Source organism: Hetaerina americana, unplaced genomic scaffold, assembly GCF_022747635.1.
Source record: "Hetaerina americana unplaced genomic scaffold, ioHetAmer1.1.p SCAF_1, whole genome shotgun sequence".
In the NCBI taxonomy this organism is placed as follows: Eukaryota; Metazoa; Arthropoda; class Insecta; order Odonata; family Calopterygidae; genus Hetaerina; species Hetaerina americana.
The window spans coordinates 22,413,150-22,438,948 of record NW_027286069.1 but is presented as its reverse complement, the minus strand read 5'-3'; the positions used below and the strand labels follow the sequence as shown (position 1 = coordinate 22,438,948).

The 25,799-nt window shown below is 35.7% G+C and overlaps 1 protein-coding gene across 2 annotated transcripts in view; it reads left to right on the top strand.

Annotated features, from left to right (window-relative positions):
- LOC139689198 (lysosomal alpha-glucosidase-like) overlaps positions 1–20,742 on the top strand; it is a 37,587-nt gene extending 16,845 nt beyond the window's left edge. For both annotated transcript variants that reach the window (XM_071586296.1, XM_071586295.1), the window contains 12 exons: positions 708–812; positions 1,305–1,422; positions 1,512–1,648; positions 2,197–2,435; positions 3,797–3,930; positions 5,078–5,229; positions 6,428–6,576; positions 7,784–7,868; positions 8,219–8,409; positions 11,158–11,246; positions 13,260–13,534; positions 16,307–20,742. In XM_071586296.1, coding sequence (XP_071442397.1) covers positions 708–812; positions 1,305–1,422; positions 1,512–1,648; positions 2,197–2,435; positions 3,797–3,930; positions 5,078–5,229; positions 6,428–6,576; positions 7,784–7,868; positions 8,219–8,409; positions 11,158–11,246; positions 13,260–13,534; positions 16,307–16,369 — 1,737 coding nt within the window. In that variant the 3' untranslated portion in view covers positions 16,370–20,742. The remainder of the gene's footprint in view (positions 1–707; positions 813–1,304; positions 1,423–1,511; positions 1,649–2,196; positions 2,436–3,796; positions 3,931–5,077; positions 5,230–6,427; positions 6,577–7,783; positions 7,869–8,218; positions 8,410–11,157; positions 11,247–13,259; positions 13,535–16,306) is intronic.
- The last annotated feature ends 5,057 nt before the right edge of the window (positions 20,743–25,799 follow it).

Sequence of the window (25,799 nt, the reverse complement as noted above, 5' to 3'; positions counted from 1 at the left end):
ATTCAGCAGTGTTTCTTTAACTTTTCCATTTTGGTAATTCATACCAATAAAGTTTGGTGTTAAATAAAAAAAAGTATTGTACCAGTTAGTTGAGGTTTATAAATGTAAGCAGCTATATTCTATGTACCTTTTCTTTATCCATAGCCTCTGGTATGTAGTACTTGTAGTTGATTGAAGTACTAGGTATTTCTTACCATACTTTCCCTTAGGTACTATCTATTTATTGTTTGAGCAATGGATTCAATGCATGATACAAGGGTTCACATGCACTGCAGTTGTCCTTATTTTATTTCCCTCAAAAAATGAGTCCCTCCAACCTCTAATTTAAGGTGTCACCTTTGAAAAAGACATTTCTTTGCTATTTCATGAGAATCTTCATTTCCATTCAGAACAAGGTATTGTCGTCAGAAAAAGAAAAATTGAATACACTGAATGCTAATCAGAACTCTTTGAATAACTAAGCATGTATGCTCAATGATCAATTTCATTTCACTTTCCCAAGTTTTTTATGAATTCAAATCTCATAGATATAAAATTTTTTTCATCATGTCATTTCTAAGAAATGAGTTTATTTTGCTGACTTCTGCGTAGAGAGATCAGGTTTGCAGTTACAACTAAAATGTTTCAATTCCTACCATAAAAATTCAAGAATAAAGATGCCCATATTATACCCATATATAATGCTAATGTCTCTTTATATTCTTCAGGATGTCCAGTGGAATGATCTAGACTACATGAAACAGGGAAATGATTTCACCTATGATCCAGTCAATTTCAAAGGTCTTCCTGAGTTTGTTGAGGAGTTGCACAAAGTAAGTGAAAAGTCTTTACGGAATTCTTAAACCTCTCTTCTATATGACTGTTAAATGAGACATTTTTCAAGTATCTTTTAACAGAGCTTTCATCAATTATTTGTGGATGATCACCATCAACACAAGATGGCGATCATTTTGTGCATAATTTTATGGATTTTCATTGTAAAATATGTGTCAACTTTTGCAAGACTTAGTTCATTTATTGGAAATAGCTTTGGCACAAGGATTCGGAAATTTTATCAACTAAGAAACTAAAAGAGGATGGTGATAAGAAGTTGACATAGTTTTATTCAGAATATCTCTCTGCTGAAGGCAACAGTGGAGCTCTTAAAAGCTTCAGAATAAGATTACCATTTCCTTTTGTATGTTTTGTGTTCTCTCTGCTTGAGCTATTGATTGTAACATTCGTGAAACTTAAGATAAAGTCTAACTGATTGTATCAAAGCTTTGTGTGTAACTTATATTTCTGATTTTGAATGTGATTTGCAGTTGGGGATGCATTATATTCCTCTCATCGATGCTGGAATCAGTGGTGGTGATAAGGCAGGTACTTACCCTCCATACGATGAAGGATTAGCTGCAGGTGTCTTCATCAAAAACTCCTCTGGTATGACTTTTTGGTATTGCCACATTGTATACCTCATTAAAAAAATAATTATGTGGCAATGTCTCTCTATGGTTGTGTCATCCTTTCAGGTCTTCCATTTGTTGGCAAGGTTTGGAATAAAGTTTCTACTGTTTGGCCTGATTTCACAAATCCAACCAGCGTTCCATATTGGAGCACTCAGATGGAAAGGCTTCACAAACAATTTCCCTTTGATGGAGCGTGGATTGTGAGTATATATTCCTTATGCGAATGCTATGATTTTATGAATGTGCATATAATGTTATTCCTTTTTCGTAGCTCGTAGAGTGTAATACCTTTTTTAATGCTTTTTTAATGAAAATTTAATCAAAGATTGTGTTGAAATAGTTATCATGACATGAAAAGTTGACATTTCCCATTAATATATCTTCATAATTCACCCTGCATTTACGAGGGATGAGCTGAAACTGTAATTCACGTACATATCATATTCACATCTTAAGAGGATCAAAGGCATTGAAAAATCATTGAATCCCTGTTTTTGAAAAAGCACTAGTGTTTACCTTTGCCAAGTTCAATAGTAAAAAAAGAAAGTTTTCTCAAATTTACTCTCTTGATTTGTCATTGAATATTATTAATTCGTGATTGCATATTAAATGATTGGAAATTGTTCATTCTATTACTTATGCAAGGTATTTATTGTCATATTTCCATAGCGTGTTGATGTTTGACGGACTTGGTTATTGTGTACATTGCACCATATGAAGACATGCCTTTTTTAATTTATGCTTCTAGGATATGAATGAGCCTTCAAACTTTTATTCGGGAACCGAGAAAGGATGTCCCACTTCTGGAACAGAACCAGGGCCCTATGGAAGGAAAGAATCCAGCCTGGAACATCCTCCGTACCTGCCTCCTGTTGAAGGCTCACTCCTGGCCTACAAGACTATATGCATGTCAGCTAGACATTTTGCCGGCTCTCATTATGATGTCCACAATCTTCATGGCTTCACTCACGCTATTGTGACAAGTTTGTAAGTTAATAAATATTTTTCTGCAAAATTGACTGCAATTTAGTTCATGACACTTAAGTTAAATGAAGTAATGAGACTAAATTAATTGTGTTGCGATTAAATAAGCGTTGCAGGTCACAGTTAATTATGATTAGTTCCTATAAAATCAACATTAAGTTTTTTGTTAATTAGGGATGGATAATTGGTGTTTGAGACCACTCTCAGAAAAGCATAAGCACAATTACTCTTTGATTTTTCTCAATACCTCTCTGTTGCTTTTCTTTTCCGTCCACCTTGTTCTTGCTACTCTTCTCCAAATCCACATCTACATTGTTTCCAACCGAGTTTCTTCCCTCTTTTCCTATCTCAAAGATTCACATCATATAATAATTTACTTCATATTAACGTTTTTGCATACGGTTTTCTAATTTCCAATTTCATGTGTTTGTTTCCTAAAATATTCTTTTGATTTTCCTATGCCTTCTTCAACAAGGCTATCCTTCTTTTCACTGCAGAGGTGCACCTGTTGTCTCTTGTAATTACACTCTCAACTTGGTAGGTAGACCAATAATTACATTTTTTTTTTGGAGATTGCGACTTTCCAGTCTCCTTTTTTGTCTAATCCATGTAGAGTTATTATATATCTTTATGGGGATCAAGATGGTGCTGAGACTAGCGTCCTGGAGGCAATTTTTTTTCAGTGGTATCTGGATCCCTATTTGAGGTGCTTTGTGGAGGGCACTTTGAGTGAGTACGCCATCCGTCAGATGGGACGTTAAACTGCGGACCCCTTGGTGCCTTTCGTAAAGAGTAGGCTAATGCCGATGCCGGGTTTCTCTCCACACTTCTTCCATTCCCATCCCATCCCTTATGGCACAAATGACCTTGACTGATGGTCACCTCCCCTAAAGCTTCTGCTGCTGTCGTGTATCTTTATACATTATTGGTGCTTTTTTAATAATAAAGACATCTACAAATGTAAAGATTGATGAAATTGGTTTTAAATTTATATCTACAGAAAATGTACAATTAACATTCTCTTGAAAATATATGCACGTGTGTAGTTGTTAAATATATTTAATGCAGATATTAAATCAAGTGTACAGTTGTTTATTGCTTTTGGATAGCAGTTACCACCTGAGTTTCAAATTGTACTGCGCAATTCACAAGAGTAAGCAATGGTCTCATCCATAAGTGATACATTTTCGAGTCTTTATATGTTGAAAATAGCAAATGAGCCAAAAATGAAGGTTTCAAAGAAAGTAGTCCTTATTATACTAGCAATATTTGATGAAATTCAGTGATGCTTTGCATTATTGTCTGATGGAATATCTCAAATTGGAATGTGGGTAAATATATAATGAGTCCACTTTCTTTGACAGTGCCCTGACTGAACTTAGGGGGAAGAGACCCTTTGTCATCTCACGTTCGACCTTTGCTGGTCACGGGCACTACGCAGGACACTGGACTGGAGATGAAGCATCTACGTGGACTGATATGGCTAACACAATTCCAGGTGAATGTTTATTTAGGTTTTTGGTTAATACCTTTATAATCTTAATATTAAAAATATATTAACATGAAAATTATTGGAATGAGGGCATATCATGCCGAGACAGTATCGAGCTAGGACTTATAATTTTTTTGCATAAATATTGTAAAAAATACACCTAGTAATTCAGGCTAGGTCCGATTTTGATGTACTTTTCTGAAAATTTTTTGGGATCAAAAAAATTAATTTTTTTTGAAAAAATATTGTTTTTTTTCCCCCACACATTTGGCAGCATTTGTTTCACTCAAAGTTAGTTTCAATTCATTCATTTCCACGAGTAGCGACAATTAAGCCGTTGCATTCTTTCTTCAGGTGTTATATTATTTATTAACGTATGTTATGATTTATTCAAACAGCTGAGCAACATAACTACATGCATCGTAAACAGCTGCTGCAAACTTAACGCACCGATTATTTTTTCAGGAAACTGTTCCTACAAAATCTGATAGTCTTGAATTATTTCTTTAATAGTTGCTCTAAAAGTGCATCAATTTGTATTTTCAAATTCAGTCTTCATAATTTCTGACAATATCATCATGTTTTGTGTATAACATAAAATTAAAAATAGATGTTATCTGGAACTCCCTCCACCCCATTCCCTTCATACTTTTTTTCAATCCCAAAACGCCTCCTTTCGCCCTAATAGTGTTGCCCCATGACCTAAAGGTATATGGATGGTAAAGCTGGAAAGAGTACTTGATAATGGTGATACGTATTGAAACCCAAGTCGTAAGATTAAAAACATTTGAGTCGAATTAACAAAGCTGTAAAGTTTTTCTTTCCATAATGGATAAGTTTTGCAAAGTCAAGCCTTTACATTACCGACTCCATTTCTATAAGGTTGGAATTATAGTTTTTCAAGAACATATAACCATCATAAAATGAATAGGAGAACCTTGTTTTCATCAGCCTGGAAAAAACTAACCATGTGTAAATATATTTCTGATTAAATTAATGCAGCATAGTTAGTTAATGACTTATTTGTTGCATAGTGTAGTGTATTTGTTGTTTGGTGGCTGCATGGAATAAATGGAAATTCCCATGTAAAAGATTCCCAATCCAGTTGGTAAAAGAAAGTGCATTTGGTGAAATAATTTTTGTCCTTTTTCAGCAATTCTGAATTTCAACATTTTTGGAGTTCCTCTGGTGGGTGCAGATATTTGTGGATTCAATGGCAACACAACAGTGGAGCTCTGTTCAAGATGGAGTCAGCTTGGAGCCTTTTATCCCTTCTCGCGAAATCATAATACAGACGATGCAATTGTGAGTTATCTTCCATGATTTACATACATCATATCCTATTGCTTGACCAGTCAAACATTATGCAAGATTGTAAAATGCAAAATATAGATATGTCCAATTGTTAAATAAAAAACTTCATTTTCTGTAAAGTCTGGTATTCTCAATGATAAACGTGTGAGTTTATTTTCTTTTGCGTGTGTGTTTCTGTGTTTTTGTTTGCTAGTTCTAACTTGATACACATTAGATATACATTCTATACATATATATACATACATATATATATACATATATATTTATATATATATATATATATATATACTCATATATACAGAAACATATATAAGGAAAAGGGATAGGAACACGTATAAAGGACGAACACAATAGAGGTGGGGAAGGCGGAATCGAACGGATCACAAGAGTAAAAAAACGCACTGTTCTTTTCCTGTATGATGTTGTATGAATTCTAACCACTGTCCTTTCCTCTTGTGTATTGTCTATTTCTCCTTTGGTGGGTGAAACAGCCCCCTGACGCCATCTCTTGGCTAAAGAATCGGGGCGCTTGGCGACATATAAGACCCACGGATCTCAGGGTAAATTACATATCCTCGATAGCTCAAGTGGTTAAGAGCATCCGCCCGGCAAGTGGAAAGATCCGGTGTTCGAGTCCCGGTTGAGGAGATATTTTTACTCTTGTGATCCGTTCGATTCTGCCTTCCCCACCTCTATTGTGTTCGTCCTTTATACGTGTTCCTATCCCTTTTCCTTATATATGTTTCTGTATATATGAGTATTTATTCGCCGTTTGGCGGGATTTCGTGTTTGAATGTATATATATATATACACATATACATATATATATATACACATTATATATATTATATATATATATATACACACATTATATATATTATATATATATATATATATATATATATATATATATATATATATATATATATATATATATATATATATATATATATATATATATATATATATATATAAGTTTGTAATTGTAAGTACCTATAAAATATTGCATTGCCATTATTAGGCTACGTTGTCGTATTGTTTATTGGCACATCTCCTACAGTAATTGAAGTAATGTTCGCTGTGTTTTAATCCATGGAATAATACTGTTTTAGTCTGCGTTGATGAAGTTTGTTGATGACCAAGTTTAGCTCAGCATTACTTAATCGTGTTTAATCCTCTTTGTTCGTAGGATCAGGATCCTGTCAGCCTTGGACCCATGGTCGTCCAGTCAGCAAGGAAAGCTCTCCTCATACGCTACTCCCTCCTCCCGTTCCTTTACACTCTATTCTGGCGTTCGCATGCCTTTGGTGAAGCCGTAGCTCGACCGCTCTTCTTTGAGTAAGTTTTGAAGTATAGTGTAATGAACATACAATCTTAAAACTCTATTTGAAGAGTATAAACAGCTTATCCCAATCAATGGGCTGTAACTACATATGCAATGGAATCATGATGTATGAAACGATTTCATCCTAAACAGTCATGGAACATGGAAACTGTTCTCCACAGATTGTAATCAAAACATGGTACCAAACTTGGGAAACATGTGTGATTAGTGGCTCACAAAGAAATCATCTGTACAGATATATATCCTTTGGTTATTAATGGGAGAGTTAACTCGAAATGAGATGTGATCCAAACCCACACACACACACTAACTTTGAGCATATAAGGTATATTAGGAATAAATAACTTTGTATCCATTTCCTCTCCTATTTCATTGAACACAACCAGTTTGGGCATTGTAATATTGTCACGATGTCCAACATTAGAACAGGTTTAACCATGATAACATTGGACCTGGTTGTGTCAAATTAAATATGTGCGGAAATAGATTCAAAGTTATTTATTCCTAATATTAATTATTTTCACAAAGCAGCAGCCATGTCAAGTCAATTTAGAGGCGCGATCTCTTTGCCCACCTCTTTGGTTAGGTGTCTCGGTTCTCTATCCGAATAGTTAAGGCACTCTTATTTGTCCGACGATTGAACGACCCATTCTGAAGGGAGAATATTCAAGCATGGCTGCTGAACCTGTAGGTTTTGGGATACCTAGCTTCATTAACTGAATATTTTTGAAGAGCCCTGATATTTTTGTATTCTTATTCAAAAAGATATCGTCATCAGTATTTCAATCCTAGGATTGGTGTACTGCAGTTTTCCATTCTTCTCTATTTAATCTCAATTCCCTCAATCCTTGATACCCTCTCTGTTTTACGTCCTTCTTAATTTGTCCTATGTACATGTCTCGTGGTTTTCCTCGTGGGATCTTCCCTTCTATTTTTCCTTCTATTATTTCCCTAATCAATCCATCGTGCCTCAATGTGTGTCCAATCCATCTATTTCTTCTTTGCCGTAGAGCTATCCATGTGACCCTATCCTCCTCTGTTCTTCTATATACTTCCTCATTCCCTACTTTTTCTGTCCATTTTATCTTCATCATCTAGAAGATATATCCACTTAATTTACATGCATTATATACGTCTTAGAATAACTTTTGGACACCTCTATTATTATTATACCCATGTATTTTATTTTCTTTTCTTCAGGTTCCCCGATGATCCAAACACTCATGAAATCGACAGGCAGTTTCTCTGGGGGTATAGTCTCATGATCGTTCCCGTTTTGGAAGAAGTGAGTGCGTGCTTGACTTAAAAAAATTGCTGAAATTTTTTATTTTTTTAAAATACTTTAAAATTTGTCAAAATATTTAATATGTTACGTACATGAACAAAAAAATCATTTAATTTTTTGAAAAAGAATCTGGGAAAATGTTTTTTATTATTAAATGACATACTCAAATATGTATTAGCAGTTCCAAAATTTTGTCTTGTTAAACTTGAAAATGTTACTTTGCTATTCCTGTGCTCTGAGCATTCATCCCGAAAAACTTAAAAAGTTATTCTCATTTACTCATTGAGGTGAAGATTTTTTTATGTTCACATATCAACGTCTTGCGTTATTAACTATTTCTGTTCTTCCAGGGTAAAACATCCGTGGAAGCCTACATACCAAGTGGATTGTGGTACGACTTTTATTCCAAGAAATTAATATCATCATCTCATAAAGGTGGTCACAAAATGACTCTTCCCGCTCCAGCAGATACCATCCCTCTTCTGGTACGAGGAGGCACCATCATTCCCATGCAAGCACCTAACATGACCACTGGAGAGACGTGAGCTAATTCTTTTGTTTTTTATCTGTCATCTATGTATAGTTTTTATTGATGAAAACTGCACATCAACTCAAAATGTCAAGTAATCTATCCTCAGACTTCCAAATTTGCAACTGGGAGTTGATCTTTGCCAAATTAACTTTAATTTTATAATGCCAGGAAGTAAACATGATTGATAATTGACGAGTTTTATATGAGTGGTGTAAATTTAATTGATTTATTCATTATAAATTTTAAATGCTTTCTTTTAAAACTTAAAAAAGTAGGATAGAAAATTAAAGATCAAGCCTGTTGAGTCCTTGAGTTATCATTGCAGTGGGAACATATATAAACTAATGGCTGAAGCTTTTTTGATAGCAAATAAAAAGTTTGTTTGTTTTGAAAATGACAGTTTGTTTGGCCCTCAGTGGACTAGTATATAAACCCCCCTGCATCTGGTGTACCACCAACTGTCAGTCAGTAATATACCTCATGTAAGTAAAAGTAATCCTGAGGAAAGAACCTTCAATGTGAGAAGTGAATGGCCATTTGGCCCTTCAAGATACTTAAGCATTCGTCTGGTTCATACAACTGCTCCTGTCACTCACTCTAAATCTCCTCTTTAAACAACTTCCACATATTCTCTCTGCAACTCTCCCAACTCCCTTATGAATCCCAAAGCCACAAGTTTTCGATGTTTCTGCATTTATGTTTTCATTAGGAAGAACATGGACCATGTGGACATTGAAGATGTCCTTTATCAGTCGGCCACTGAATTAGTTTGGAGGCATTTGTATGGTTTCCACCCATCAGATAATTTGAAACCCTACATTACAGAAGGAATTGGGACTGTAGCGAAATACTACCACAATGTTTTGCGGTTGTACCAATAGATGTATTTAATATAAATTCCCCTGAATGGAAAGTCTTGTAGCAAATTTGGAGGACCGGTACTAGAACTAATACCTCCAAACCAATCTTAACACTCTGTTAAATTTAGTCTTTGACCTTCGAGAATTTTACACGATGCTGATCAAATGTTGAAATATTGTGTACTCATGGCAGCACTTGTAGAATTTTAAAGAAATCAGATGTATGCCCAAAAAAATTACTGTCTCTATTTGTGTAATCGCTAACACCCAAATTTTTACTTAAAAAATTTGTTTTTAAAAATAAATTGTATTAGTTGACGCTAGTTTTTTTGTAATTAATTAATTGCTGCTAATTTAATACTGGTGAATTCATTTTAATGATGACTTGTGAACTTTTGTTCAATTCATGTTCTCAGAAGATGATGAAGATTAAAGAAATATAATTCAATGCTTTCAATGGTAGTTATCAAGTTATTTAGCAATTAATATTTTGGTTATTTCATTGCATTAACAGAGTCAATCATTATCATCGATAGTGAGATTTTGAGAAGTTTCTGAAAATAACCACTCTCTGCTTTAAGTACTTAATTATGGATATGGAGGGAATACAATATACCTATCATTTAACTTTACATTAATAGGAAAACTAATGAGGGAAAAATAATTATCCACTCTAGGTACCCTGCCTATGTTTGCCTAAGGCCAGGTTTTGTGTGGTGTTTAACTGAAGGTTTAGTTTAACCTCCAGTTAAGACCAAAACTCAGTTTTATGACCGCTATGAAGGATAAAAACCGACCGTTGAACAGCTAAATAACCGACAGACGGTGTCTCTACGGCTACAATATTCACAGTCACCAATGACCATTATTTATTTGTTTACAAAATCGGATTTGTCGGTAGTCTCCAAGTTAAGTAAGTTCTCATTAATTAATCATTTAACTTAAGAGACATTATAAAATGGGATCTTGGTCTACTACCACCTTCTTTGAAAATAATGGGCATCTGAATAGCATAACAAGACATAATTCAAATTGCGGGTAGTTTTCATGAAATTTCAAAACTTTTCAGGGAAAATAATTTTTTCTCGGAAAATTTATTTATTTAGCCATTAGTCCGAAAACAGCACTCTGGCCTTTACATCAGACTATTAACAAAGAATAACAATGGAGACAATTACAAACACCCAAGCCCTAGGTGGAAGAAAACCCACCCAGGCGGGAATCGAACCCGCGACCCATGGATTGGCAGACGAGGACGTTACCCCGCCGCCACCGAGGCCGGCGGGGTAACGTCGGGGTAAAAATGATAATTTTAGCCGCAAAAAAATGAGGACGTGTGGTAACCTTGGAGAATGAATACACTCAATAATGGTTGTTGGGAGAGTTCTTTTGTCGTCTTACTTTGAAGTCTTGGAAGTACTGCTCGCCATAGTTTGTCTGCACGTCTTCCGGGGACGACTCCCAGCATTCCTGCATGCCGATTTTGACGTTGTCCACCTCGGTGACATACTTGATATTTTAGCTAAGTATAGTAATGCTTCAGAGAAGTCTTGGGAAGGTTTCGCTATCCCGGCGAGGAAATCTCGTTCGAGGAAACGCGTGCTTGTCTGGATTTAAGAGGCGCACCCTGTGTATATAATTAAAACTTGGTTGAAAGTCTCACGGATAGTAATTTTGGAACATTATTGTTTTTCGACTGTGGCAGACTTGCAATCAATTGTACTCCCTGCCTGTCTTTCTCTTGTTGTGTATACCATGGATCCTTAAACCCAATATCTTGTAGAGGATTAATGAGAATCCAAACTTGCTGCTAGTTTGTGTGGGCAGTACTTATTGAGTTTTAAATTTTTATATTCTGAATCTCATTTTTTTGATAAGTATTTAAAAATTCTTTCAGTCGAAAAAATAAGCTTGAGCTTATGATTGCCTTGGACAATGAAACATGTGCAGCTGGAGTCCTTTATTGGGATGAAGATGATGCCCTGAGTAAGTGTTCTGCCATTTGACCCCACCCAAGTTTGCCTTAATTCCCTTAGTGGTTATGTCATTTAGTGACCCAGTGAATATTTCTGGTGTATGCAGTCAGGAATTAACATAATTAGGTTCATCAACGGTGCTATCTGAACATTTATCAGTTATTTTGGGAAACTGATGTTATTGAAATGGGGATTTTCTTTTTTTTTTGCAATAGAGATTGGTGTTTGGAAGTTTCCTCTAGGTATATATTTTTTCTGACCGATTTTAATTGTTATATTTTGTGATATTGATTGGATTTGAGATGTCATGTTATTTTTCAAAGGCAAGTTAGATTGTCATTCTTGGGACTTGTGTGTCACCTGACATTGTCCATCTGTACATTTGAGTTCTAATAATAATGATAATATAGAATGATGTGGGTCGCGGTAGTCCAGTGGGTAGAGTGTCGGACTGCTGACCGGAGGGTCCCGGGTTCGATTCCCGGGCAAGGCACTCTGGGCACCTGCAGCTCCACCAAAGCTAAAGTGATTTTTTTGGGTACCAGATCTTCCTGGGAAACCATAACCGGCACAGGGAAAGGAACTGGACCCCCTACCCTGATGTGTGAATTTTCACACGCCGTATAGGGCTTAGTACTGGGTGATCTCTACCATCACCTACTAAACCGACTTTTGGGTTGATTACTGTGTTTATGGTTTTTTTTTATAGAATGGTATGTCTTGAATAGTTGGTAATCAAAGACATGACCCTGTGGAAGTGATTCATATGTGTGTTAGATCCCTGAGTAATTCCAAATTAAAGTGTTTTTCCATGAGCTGAATGACAACTTTGTTGGGGCAATAACTATTGTTTAAATTTGCCTTAGTATTTCTAAAGGGTACAACCTGTCTGTGTTATTGATTGATGTTTGAGGCTGCAAAATACTAATCCATCTATTATGAGAAATTATGACCACTTCTTATGTTCAATCAAGAATTTTTGGAATACATTTAAGTTTTCACGCTCTTTTGTTCCACGATTTGATGGGTATAAAATGAAAAAAATACTGTAAGATTGAAAGTTTATTACCTTAGCTCAAAATCTTGGAGTAGGAGGAAGTTAGTACGGCTATCAGAGCTTTATATAATCAGAGGTTTGATGGAAAATGTTCAGGGTCTTAACTTTAAATACAAAAGCAATGTTTTTACAGGTTATATGGAAACTAATTGCACATATTAGGAAAATGTACATGTCAGGATACTAAGTGAAGATTCAGTATATGTGTATGGCAGTGAAGTATGCTAGTTATCGACAATTTATTTCATCTAAACGTTTTCTGAATCAAAAGTGGTCGCTTTGCTCTAACTTCTAATTGAAATAATTCCAATTTTTTAAATTGTCCCCTGATATGATTTCGTGTGTACATACTAACACGTTAGATATGTTATTAGCATTTGCAAGATCTATTCTCAAAATAATTTTTTCCTTTCATTTTACAGTCTCCCTAAACAAGTGTACATGTCAAACATAAGAGTGCCCATATAATATATCATACTTTGCAGGGTGACCACATTATCAGGAAAATTTTGAAATTCTTTGCATAGTTGAGAGAGAGAGTACATTTGGGGAAAAGAGATGAATTTTTTTGTAAAAAGTCAGAAGGTTGAAATTGTGCAAATGGAAAATATTTGGAAATTAGGAATTCCTGATGAGAAGAATGTCCTTTTTAAAGTTTTAAGATCAGTTCATTATCCTAAGGCCACTGTGTATCCAGGCCATAGCATAATACTAGTGTTGCACCATCTCCATTGATACCATTGATATTCAAAGCAATGAAGGATGATCCAATTAAAAAAAAAATACCTAATCAGATTCCAAAAACGGGGACAACATCTTTGGAAAAGAACATAAATATTCATTGAGAAAATTGGGAAAAAAAATCTCGAAAAGGAATTCATAAAATTAATGGCTACCATTACTTTTTTTTTTTGATTGAGTTGATTCATGTGGTCATTGTGTCTGTGTGCTTTTCTTGCTTTGCAGACACTTGGGACGAGGGTCACTACTCCTTCATGACGTTCACCGTCGGTCCAGAGAACACTAAGCCCGAGAGCAAAGCTGAAGACGAGGCCATGTACCTTAACGAGAAGATTGAAGGAACGGTGAGGGCATCTGTGCTTTCGGGTGTACTCACGTGGCGTGGGGTGCCAATATCCGTCAACCTTGGAGCCATCAGAGTAATGGGTGTCAATGGTCCCATCAAGGGGGTGTCTGCCAATGGACAACCCATCCCGTATTCCTATGACGACAAATTAAAGGTGAGGAGAGACCATTCATTCCATCGTGATTTGCTCTTTTCCTTGATACTTCCCAGAACAACTCTCAATAGGAACTGACTAGAAAATAATTATGTTGTTGGCATAAAAATTAGGATACAGTCATACTCGGAATTCAACCCCAGCCAGGGAATTGAATTTATGTTCTCCTAAGTGTACACATCACTCTTGGTTTCCAATTTTTTTATGACCAGAATAGGTCTCCATTATTATTATTATTAATCAGTATTCTACCTCTTAAAGTAGGCTTTGGATGGACACAGCTTACACAAAAGTACAATGATACATATCCCTTGCCCTTCCTAACATAATGCAATCTTGAATCTGACACTGCAGTAAGCACATCTTTGATTCTGTATAATTCCTTCATCTCTCCATTCCACCCGAAATCTCTATCCTATTTCTGCCCTTTCCTCATATGCCAAACATTCTCTCCTCTATCACAGTCTTCAAAATCCCGTATCCAATTGAAACACTTTGAATCCACCTTAAATGCCTCCTTATAATTTCTCCCAACAATCCCCTCTCCTCTCCTATCTCTTTCTCTTGAGCTATTCTCTTTCTAGCACTTCCTAGTTTGTTTCCTTCCTGCCCACTACACCTTCTCCATCCATTTCCACACTCACATTATCTCAAAAGTCTCCCATCTATGCCTATCATCTTGCCTTAATGATCATGTTAGCTTGCTGTGCAAAACCTGACTCCACATCAAAATTTTGATGTGCCATTTCTTAATATGCTTACTCAACGTTCCCATCATCAATTAATTCTCTCCTCCTCGTGAAAGCTCAATTGGTAACATAATTCTTCTTTGTATATCCCAACTACTTTCACCGTTTTGATTCAAAACACTTCCGATATAGGTTAACTGTCCCATATGCTTAGGGTTATGAATTCCTTTTTGAATATTTAACTTAGGTTTTTCCCTTTCTTGAAAACTGCATAACCTTTGTTTGGTTTGCATTAATTCTTATCTGATACCTATTTCACTGACTTTCCAAAGCACTGAAGAGTGCTTGCAATGTCTTGGCTGACTGGATTACCTAAGCTTGATCATCTGCAAACCTAACTGATTTTGTGAATTACCCTTTGATTTTCATTCCCTTCTCTTGATTTTCCCATGCCTCTTGAACCATTTTCTCCTCATATACATTGAACAGCACAGGTGATAATGGACAATCCTTTCTTTCCCCTCCTCTGAACACTTCCCATCCCGTCCAAAGAAACTGTGGGAGATGCCGAAACAGCAATTTTTGACAGAGCCATCCACCAAATATGCATTACAATGCAACAATTCCAGAGAGTAAAAATCATTTGCTTCGACCAGAATTCGAACCCGTATCCCTCGATGTCTGGCGGAATGCTTTAGCCAGTAACTTTTGCGGCATCTCCTGCAGTTTCTTGAAATTTGTCATAGTTAAAACATCCTCATCGTTAAAAGTTGGTATTAACCTCGTGAACTGTGATGCATCGTGCATGGCTACGAATGCCTGAGGCATTGTATATGTGGTATTTCGTCACAGCATCTTGTTCCTTTAAAAGCCCCCCAAAATTTCATAGTTTAAGAGGACACCTTGATAGCTTAACTGGCTAAAGCACTTGACCGGATATTGAGGGATCTGGGTTCGAATCCCAGTCAAGGCAAATGATTTTTACACTCTGAAATTGTTGCAGTGTAACTTGCCATCCCGACTCTCTGTCCACCACTCGCACCTGAGCAGTCTGAGACATGTACAGTTTGTGGATTAGCCTCCTGTCTCTCCAATCTATTCCTATTTTCAGCAATACACTTATTAATTACCCCCAGTTTACTCCATCAAAAGCATGGAAATCTACTAATCATATAAATATGTCCTGATTGTATTCTATATTCCTCTCGATTAATAATCTCATTACTGCAATGGCATCACGAGCTTACCTCTCCCCTTCCTGAACCCTAAATGATAATCTCCTTAGTAATCATTTGCCCTACTTACTCTTTATCCTTTTGTTGATAGTCCTGGGAACCACTTTAGCTGCGTACGAAATCAAGCTTAGTATTCTTTTTTCCTCTTTTATTCCCAACTTTTTTCTGTTTGTAAAATAAATTAATATGCACTCACTCGCCAAAATCTTCAGGCCAATTTCCTCTGCCATACATGTAAATTCTATAAATTAGTCAATAAAAAACTAAAAACTCTTCCTCCCTCATTTTCTTATTCCTTATAAGGAGTTCTTTGGGAATGTTCTCTTAATATCCTTATCCTTGACTGAACTTACATCTCTAATGTACTTCTCTACTGTATACTTGTAAATTGTACTTTGTATTCATGAATGAATATTAAGGGGATTTTAGTGGCATTTCCTGTAATTCTTAGCCCGTAGTGGTTATTTTAGAAGCAAGTCCATTTATGGTATTAATTAAACGTCATAATCATCCTATCAGTAGTTTTACATGTCTAATGTGCTTAAATTTAGCATAAGAGATTATGAAATGAATGTGGTTTTTAGCAATGCTTCTTTATTGACTCGTAAAAAATTTATCAATTCGCATTATGAAAAGATGAAAAATAAAAAAAAAATCTATTTCGCATTGAGAAATTAAAAATGAAAAAAATTTCGGGAAGCAAGCAGGATATTTTTTTATTAGACAAATATTGGCAATTATTTTATTGGAGTGGTGGTTTGTTTGATTTTTGCATGTTATATTTCATGAATCTTATGTTGTTCGCCCCTGAATTAATACATGCCGTTCAAATTGTTTTGTTGTTTCAGTACCTAGTGGTAGAAAACTTGAACCTGGACCTCAACACTGTTTTTATCGTCATGTGGTATTAACTACTCTTTGAGGAAGGGAAGCAGGTGCGTGTAATTGATGTCACTCTTCTGAGGGCAACATAATGTTGACTATTTGCAGCTGTGTTTATTAGCTCTTGTTTATTGTGCCATACATATATATATATATACATATATTTTAATGTGCAAATTTATATATTATTGGATGTGTGAATGTGGGCACCATATACAGCCTAATCCTTTGATCAGCCTGTGATTCATAATCAGATCTGTCCAAAGTTGAATTCCTTCCATTGAAATTTTATATTGTGATATATCATATTTTGCTTCCTACTCAAGTATTCAAGTTGGTAAAAAAAAAAAAATCGTCCTCTTCGTGGATGTTAAGTGTGTTAAGTGTTTGAAAGAACACTTTCATGTCCAGCTCACGTGGATGCTCATATTCCCCCCCCCCCCCAAGGAGACATTCTTATTTTCTCTCTATGGTCAGGTTTGAATTTTTTCTCGATGGTATTTTTTTTTATCAGCTAGAACATTTATGTGGATATGCACCGATGGGCATGCATGAAATCAATCAGTGCACTCCATTATTTTTCAGTTTAGTTGGCATGTTGTGATTCTGTTTGGAATTCCACGACTCTCTCCTTTTTTTTATGTTTGTGTGTGTGTGTGTGTGTGTGTGTGTGTGTGTGTCCGTTCAGTGCACTAGACTGAATCCTATTGATCAACGAGTGGTTGCCAATTATAAGTCCTGTCATGTATCTAATTTGCTCTTGCAGTTCACTTCATGGTTTGGGAATGTTATGCTTTTTAAACTAGATCAAAATTGTCGACATTACTCCAGCAAAAGAGCCAAAAATAAGATAGTTTAGTGACAGTTGGAATAGACTGTGTATGTTTGATTATTTCCTGTCTTAACCATGTTTTATTATTGCTTTAACCATGCAGGCATATTGATAGGAAATGTCTGTGCGTTAGTTTTTTTTGCCTAAATCTGCAACTTATTTTGTGTTTGGAATATTTTTTAGTGTCATGCTACCTTGTTAAATAGGTAGGTTCTTTTTTTTTTATATGTAGATCTACGTGAAAGAAGAAGACTTGAATGTTCCTGTAATAATAATATCTTGTTCCAGAGTTTTTCTCAAAGACATTAGAATCAAAAGTGGTTTTTTTGAAGTGGAGGAAAGTGAAAGTCTGTTAGTTTGAAGAACTTAATTTGATAAAATGGCATTCTTAAGAGATGCGTGTAATGTTTTGCATTCAGGGTGTGGGGCATCCACGTGAAGTGTGTCAATTTGTTGTATATTTACACTGTATGCTTATTCTATGCACGTTTTGCTCTGGTTTCGTACCGAATGCTCAAAAAAACTTACAAAGATGTTTCTCGGAAGCATCAAACATAAAAAAAAATCCTGCCGTCAAGATTTATATATATTTTAAGGACATTATTTGCCAGTTTATTGTGCCAAAAAAAAAGAAATGGAAGGGAGAATTGTTATTGACTAGTCTTTAAGGGTTTACATATGTCATCTTTCAGAATATGGGCATATTCTGTCAATCTTCCAGTGTCAAATTAAAAGACAAACATGTTCTTATTGCTCAATCTAATCAATGATACTTTTTTTTTTGATTTGATCACGAATCGGTTGCGTGTTAGATTTAGTTTATTCCTAGACGTCGTAGCATTTTGCTATAGTAAGCGGTGATGCCTCATTTTATTGCTTTCTGGTCAAGTTGTATTCATCAACGACTTCAGTTCCTTTTGAGCTAATCATAGACTTTGCCACATTTATTGGTGGCTATCCATATAGATGAAGAGAAGGCCTTTGTAACCTAGGTGAGGATGATTTTGCTTTTAATGTCTTAAATGGCATAGTTATGCTCTTGTGATGTGGATTGATCTCATTTTTATCAAATCTAGTGTAAAAGATTAATTAACAATTATTTCACTGACCCATCTTTGTGTGGAAGTACAAAATTTTAATATTAAGCACTTGAGAGAATGAAAATGGTCTTGAAGAAATCAGCTTCATTTTAATCATTCTTAACTTTTTTGAAGTTACAATGTAATGTTGGAGTTAGTAGGTATGTATATGTATATATATATATAGAAATATGCGAAGGGGATCTTCAAAGAGCGTTGACATCAAAATTATCGTGTTTTTGCATAGGATGATGCAAAAAAAATCCTGTAAATCAAAATAATATTAATTAATTTCCAGAGTTTTTGCTCAAAATATGCTCAAGTTGGAACTATAGATACGTTGATTGTGAAAGAGTACATAATAGATAAAAAACTCTTTAGATTCAGAAATTGGAGAGCACTCTTTGCACAAAATTTATTTCTTGGACTAGATATGGCGAATGCCATCTTTGCATCTGGAAATAGTTCAATAAATTAGTTAATATGCCATTCGAACGAAGTGATTTTTCTCATGATTTTTACCTAAATATCAATTGTTCGAGATAGATAAGAGAGAGTACTTAATACTTTGGTGGTGATGTGCTACCAGTTAATTCTCTTGGCAGCCTTTTTCTGAATAATTCATTTAATTTTCGAGGCGTTGCAAAATTTTAGAAAAAATAGCGGTCAGAAAAATAATTAGTGTAGGGCTTCAAGCTAAAGGAAATTAGGCAATGTTGCATGAAAAAAGTTTTCCTGAAAGGATAAGCAGATTAAATATTTGATGCAAATGATGGGGAAAGTACTTAGATTTCAGGTTTACTGTGTTAATGCATATTTAAAATGATTTTGTAAAAGCATTCAGTGTGGTTGCTTCAAGGGTTATACTCAAAATGTTGGTTGGCCTCAAATGGAGCTGGAAAACTGGAAATTTATGTTTCTGGCCACAATTGAATGCTTTCCCTGTGTATTATTTTGTATTTTATTTTGTAGTAAAGATTTATTCTGGGTCAATTAATGGGAATGCAAATGACCGACCTTAAAGTTTGGTTATAGTATTTTGTGACTTGAATTACTGATTAAAATGGTCAACTTCAAAGAAACTGAAGGACTTGCCAAAAGTAATTGCAATTTTTATAACAATTTAACGAAGCAGATGCCCTCTGATCTTCCAAAATATCTTTCCCTTTTAAATTAAGAAAATAAAAGCATTTTATGACGTTTGCTATTACAGATTGTTTTGTAGCAATTATGGCTTTTTAACTCAGAAATGTAATTGACTAATTTTTACCAATGTGCTCTCTGTGCTGTGCTTCTGTAAATTATAGTAATGTGATATTGAAGGATTAGAAATAAAATAAAATAATGCTGAGTAGTTTCAAATGATATCAGAATCATTTCAGGGAATGATAGTTCATCGTCTCAGAATGATTTTTCTCCTTGATTCATTTTTTTCTATTGAACTCTTTCAACTTTAGTCTATTTAGATACATTTTTTTAATGCCTCATAAATAGTCCATGAATTTTATGATGTTTTGAGGGTTGGTTTTAGTTTTTTTTTTACTTATGCATGGTTGGGAAAAATGCATAAGAGAATAGATTCCAAGATTTGGAAAGGTAGAATGCATTATAAAGCTAGCTGTCATTGATGTGGTATAAAAATTAAAGCCAAACTGAAGTGAACTTTTTAAGTGTTTATAGAAGAAGCACTAATCCAATGGCACAAAAGAGAGTAACTGTCTACTTGTATTGTTTACTTTCCATGTACTTTGATGGTGAGTGTGTGTTGTTTGCATATCTTCCAACTAGAAATATTTGTTTTGGCAACATGCCAATTATGTAATACTTTTACAAAATTCTTCAATGATATGATAGTTTGGTTGGCATATATATATATATATATATATATATATATATATATATATATATATATATATATATATATATATATATATATATATATATATATTAATATGTACAGAAATTATCATTAAAGATTTATTACCAAATAAAACTTGTTTCGTCAAGAGTTTCTTCCAATGTTAAGTGCTCGAGTACTGGAAAAAGAAAAGCTATTATTTTGTGTATTTTAGCATATATTTTGTCTAGATCAAGATGGATTTCAATGCATGCGTTGTGATATTTTGCTAGTAAAAACGTTTGTATTGGCTATTTTCATCCAAAAAAAAAATGTAAATTATTTTGAGTTCCATTTAAGATAGAAATAATTGAAGGAACTGAAGTGTTTGTATAGTGTAATGGTTAGTCATGCATTTTAGAGCTTGCATTTAAATTCTCTGTATTTACTCATAGCTTTTAATAGCAGTTACTTCAATTTTGAGGAGGGGAGTACCTTTCCTTGTATCGTATTATAAATGTGATTTACGTACCATTAGTGTATGTTTGGTAGTAGCAGTTGTTTCATTGGACATCCAAGGTGTAACTGTCACCCTTTTGTCAAGCCCTTTGCGGTTACAATGCAATTTAATTCAAATAAAGTACCATACTTTAAGATCGTCTTTTATTTCATGCCACACAACGCTTCAGTGAGTAGAAAGAAGAATGGGAACTAATTTTTTATGATCAGCAGCCTGTGAAAAATTTTGTTTTTAAATGATCAGGAAATAAATATAATAAAAGTAAACATGGGAAAGCTGTGTGTCAAATCTTCAATGAATTTTCCAGGATATCCCAACCTCATGTCTGAATGATCGGCACTACAGTTTTATTTCATATTCTATTGAAACTAATGACATATTTTCATGGTTTCTTTTAGATCTTCTCTTATTCTACGTGGTTCATTACAAGTTTTGACGTTTTACTGATTGTAGCATCACTGTCAGTACTGATGCTATTTCTTTCGTGTTTTATCAATTTGAATGTATGCTGTCTCAGTCAACTTTTTTTGTCATTGTCAAATGTGATAAAATTGGTGAAATTTACATATATATATATATATTTTTTTTTTTTTTTTTTTTTAAGGTAATCTACCGGTTAAGGTAGGTTTTTCGATGGACACAACTACCAAACAAATATTTTGTGGCTACTAACAAAACACAACCCTAAATTCTACTCTACATCAGGTCCCTCTTCATCTCTGAGTACTTTCTTCCGCCCTTCATCCCGTCCAACATCCCTATCCTGTTCCTTCCCTTTCCTCTTTTGCCCAACATTCTACCCTCTATCACAGTCTTCAACATCCCACTGCCGGTCAACACCCCCTTCATCCACTTTTCCTGCCTCCATAGGATTGCTCCCAACAAACCCCTCTCTTCGCCCACCATACCAAGTACTTCCTCATTTGTTTTCTTCTCTGTCCATTTCACCTTCTCCATTCTTCTCCACACCCACATTTCAAAAGCCTCCAGTCTACGTCTATCCTCCTGCTTCAATGACCACGTTTCCGCGCCGTACATAGCTACGCTCCATATCAAAGTTTTTACGAGTCTTTTCTTAACATCCTTACTCAAAGTCCCCGTCATCAACTCCCTCCTCCTTGTGAAAGCCTCTTTGCCTAGCGCAATTCTTCTCCTTACGTCCCTACTACTTTGACCGTGTTGGTCCAAAACACTACCGAGATACGTAAACTGTTCTACCTGCTCTAGCTTTTGCCCTCCTATTTTAATGTTAAGCTTGCCCTTTTTCTTTCTAGAAAATCGCATAACCTTTGTTTTATTAATGTTGATTCTCATCCCATACCTGTCGCACTGAATTTCCAATTCACTCAGCAATGCTTGCAGCCCCTTGGCTGACTGACAAACTAAAGCTTGGTCATCAGCAAACCTAACTGATTTTACGAATTCCCCGCCCACTTTCATTCCTACCTCTAGTTCTTCCCATGCCTCTTTGATCATTTCCTCTGCATACAGGTTGAACAGCAACGGTGATAATGGGCAACCCTGCCTTACACCCCTTCCTAACACTGCCCATCCTGTCTCCCCGTTTCCCACCCGCACCTGAGCAGTCTGAGACATGTACAGGTTGCGGATTAGCCTCCTTTCCCTCCAATCTATTCCTATTTTCTGCAGAATACTCATTAGTTTTTCCCAATTCACTCTATCAAACGCTTTTTCGAAATCTACGAAACAGGCAAATACCTCCTGGTTGTGTTCTATATTCCTCTCGATTAATAATCTCATTACTGCAATGGCATCACGCGTACCTCTCCCCTTCCTAAACCCAAACTGATCATCCCCTAAGTAATCATTTGCCCTACTCTCTATCCTTTTGTTTATGATCCTGAGAACAACTTTAGCTGCGTGGGATATCAAACTAATTGTCCTATAGTCCTCACATGACGTGGCCTTTACCTTTTTTGGAATCGGAACTAAAACTGCTCTCACAAAGTCTTCCGGCCAGATTCCCTCCTCATAAATGCTACGGATCAGCCCATATAGCCTCTTCCTCCCACATTTCCCTAAGCATTTTAACAGTTCCACGGGAATGTTATCTACCCCCACGGCCTTTTTTAGTTTCATCTCCCTTAATGCCCTTTCTATCTCATTGTCTAGTATGCCTGGACCTAAGCTGTCTTCCTCTACGTCATTTTCTTTTTCAATGTCTAACTTTGTAGGTCTGAGTTCTTTACTATACAGTTCTTCTATATACTCCTTCCATCTCTCTTGGATCTTTCCTGCGTCAACTATTACCTTACCCGCCTTATCGCTAACTGTTAGCATAGCTCTTCCTTTCTTACTTCCCGATAACGATTTAACTTTGCTGTACAGCGCACCGATTTCACCCTTCCTCTGGAGACTTTCCATATCCTCGCACTGCGTCTTCCACCATGCGTCTTTTGCCTTATTTGTTGCCCGCCTCAATTTATTGTTCAATTCTTTGTACTTCATTTTGCCTAATTCTGTATTTATATTCTTCCATTTTCGCCGCTCATCCATCTTTGTAATCATCTCATCCGTGATCCATGGTTTCCTAGTCCTTTTAGCGTAAACGGTTCCAATAGTGTCTTTTGCGGCTTTAGACAACCCTTTTTTGATCATTTCCCATTTTTCTTCGATAGTAATAAGCCCTTTACCATCCTCCATGATTTTCTCTACCGCCTGTTTGTATTCCTTCCTTTTCAACCCATTTAATGCTTCTACATTCCATTTTCTAACTCGCCGCCCCTGCCTTATCTTTTTGAAACGTACGCTACATTTCATAACAACTAAATTGTGGTCTGAGTCCGCATCCGCTCCCGGAAAGCTGTGGGAATTTATCACACTATTCCTAAACCTGTGTCTAACCAGGATATAATCTAGCTGATATCTTCCTGAGTCACCTGGCATTTTCCATGTATACCTGCGTCTTTTGTGGTGTCTAAACCAAGTGTTGGTGATGACTAACCCCTGTCTCCTGCAGAACTCAACTGCTCTCTCCCCGCGGTCATTCCTCGTGCCCAAACCGTAGTCGCCCACCTCATCACCATCTCTTCCTTCGCCTACCGTCGCATTCCAATCCCCCATCACTATCAAATGTTTCCCTGCAGGAACACACGCGATCATGTCCTCTAACTGATCGTATATCTTATCGACCTCTTCTTCCTTATGGTTGCTCGGTGGCATGTATACCTGAATAATAACTAAGTTCGTCGGTTCTGCTTTTATCTCCACTAGTAGTATTCTATCCGTTACCTGCTCTATGTTGACTACGCTTCTTCCTACCTCTTCATTTAATACTATGGCAACCCCTCGTTGGCTCTCGTCCCCACCGCTGTATATTATTCTATACTTATCACTCCAGTAATCCCCGCTATCTTTCCATCTCACCTCGCATAGACCTAAAATATCTATATTTCCCCTTTCCATCTCTCGCTTAACATTCTCCAATTTCCCTGTCCTCATCATTGTCCTAACATTCCACGTTCCTATTCTAACTAATTTTGTCTTCTCCTGCGTCTTCTGTCCTGCTGCTGCTGGTTTTCCCTTGCAAGGGTTTCGTGGGATGACGACCGCGGAAGCCTTGCCTCCCCCGCTGCCGGGCACGACACACGGCCGATTGGGCCGAGCCCCGTGGTTGCCAGGACTCAAAATATCTCTATTGTCCATCATATTTTTCTAGGGAATGATAATTGAGGTGGTTTCCCGTTGCCTTCCTCAATAGTGTTTTTAACGTGACACCATCACTTACTGGCCGCCCCACTGGGGTCAGACGCCATTGCAGCCGCCTCACTGAGGAACAGACGCTGCGTGGACTACCTTTCGTCTGGCTCCTAACCTTCGACCTATCTGGCATGGGTGACCCTACCAGGAGCAATAATTATTACTCCCGCCAGCACAGCTCTAGGGGTCATCGGAACGCACAAGCCCTTCCACCACGTCAAGGTTGTAGTCCGGGGAGGGATATATATATATATATATATATATATATATATATATATATATATATATATATATATATATATATATATATATATATATATATATATATATACACACACATACATTTGTATACTCGTATGTATATATATATATATACACACACACACACACAAAATATATATATATACTCGCTTATGCGTATATAGTACACTCGTGTGTGTGTGTGTGTGTGTGTATATATATATATATATATATATATATATATATATATATATATGTATATACATATATATATATGTGTGTATATATATATATATATATATATATATATATATATATATATATATATATATATATATATATATATATATATATATATATATATATATATATATATATATATATATATATATATATATATATATATATATATATATATATATATATATATATATATATATATATATATATATATATATATATATATATATATATATATATATGCACTCGTATTTGCTGCAATGATGAGAGATGTGTGAATTTAAGTATTTCTTTCAAAGTCAGTGAAAGCTTTTTTCTTCAAACTCATCAATAAGTAAATCTACCTGGTGTGTATCCGGAGTCCAATCAAGAATCTTGCATCCAAAATATGTTGCTGGTGACTGGCAATGCTGATCATAATTTGAATGGGAAACTTGTTGGCAGAAGGATAATTGATGCAGCACTTTCACTCTTGGCTTTCAGCATTCAAGTAGTATGAAACTATATTTTCAAAGGTGTTCATAAAATATTTGCAACAAAAAAACTGTAGTGTATATTTTTTCTATACTTATCAATGATTCAAGGAGTGTCTTGAAACTCATGTATACTATGGTATCAAATCCACTGCAATGACTGAAGAATCGAAGGAATTATAACACCCTGGTTTCTCTATTGCCTACATAGTGCCTCCTGAGCTTTGGTCAGGTGGCACTATAATATGTAGATTCCTATAATGCTAGATGGTCTAGGTTAATCATGGATGCTAAAAAGCCAGATCATTTCACAATGTGAGTGGAATGGAAATCATGGTTTTTGATACCTAAAATTAAACTTGTACAGCTCTCATTCATGGATTACTGTGGTTTCAGTGATCTGATGGGAAAGTTTTGAATGGAAGAATTCCACACTGTTGAAATGCTGCTTCCAGCTTACCCTTAAGTTCAAATGCTAAAGTACTGGATGTACTGAAGGGGTTACAGTTTTCCCTGTT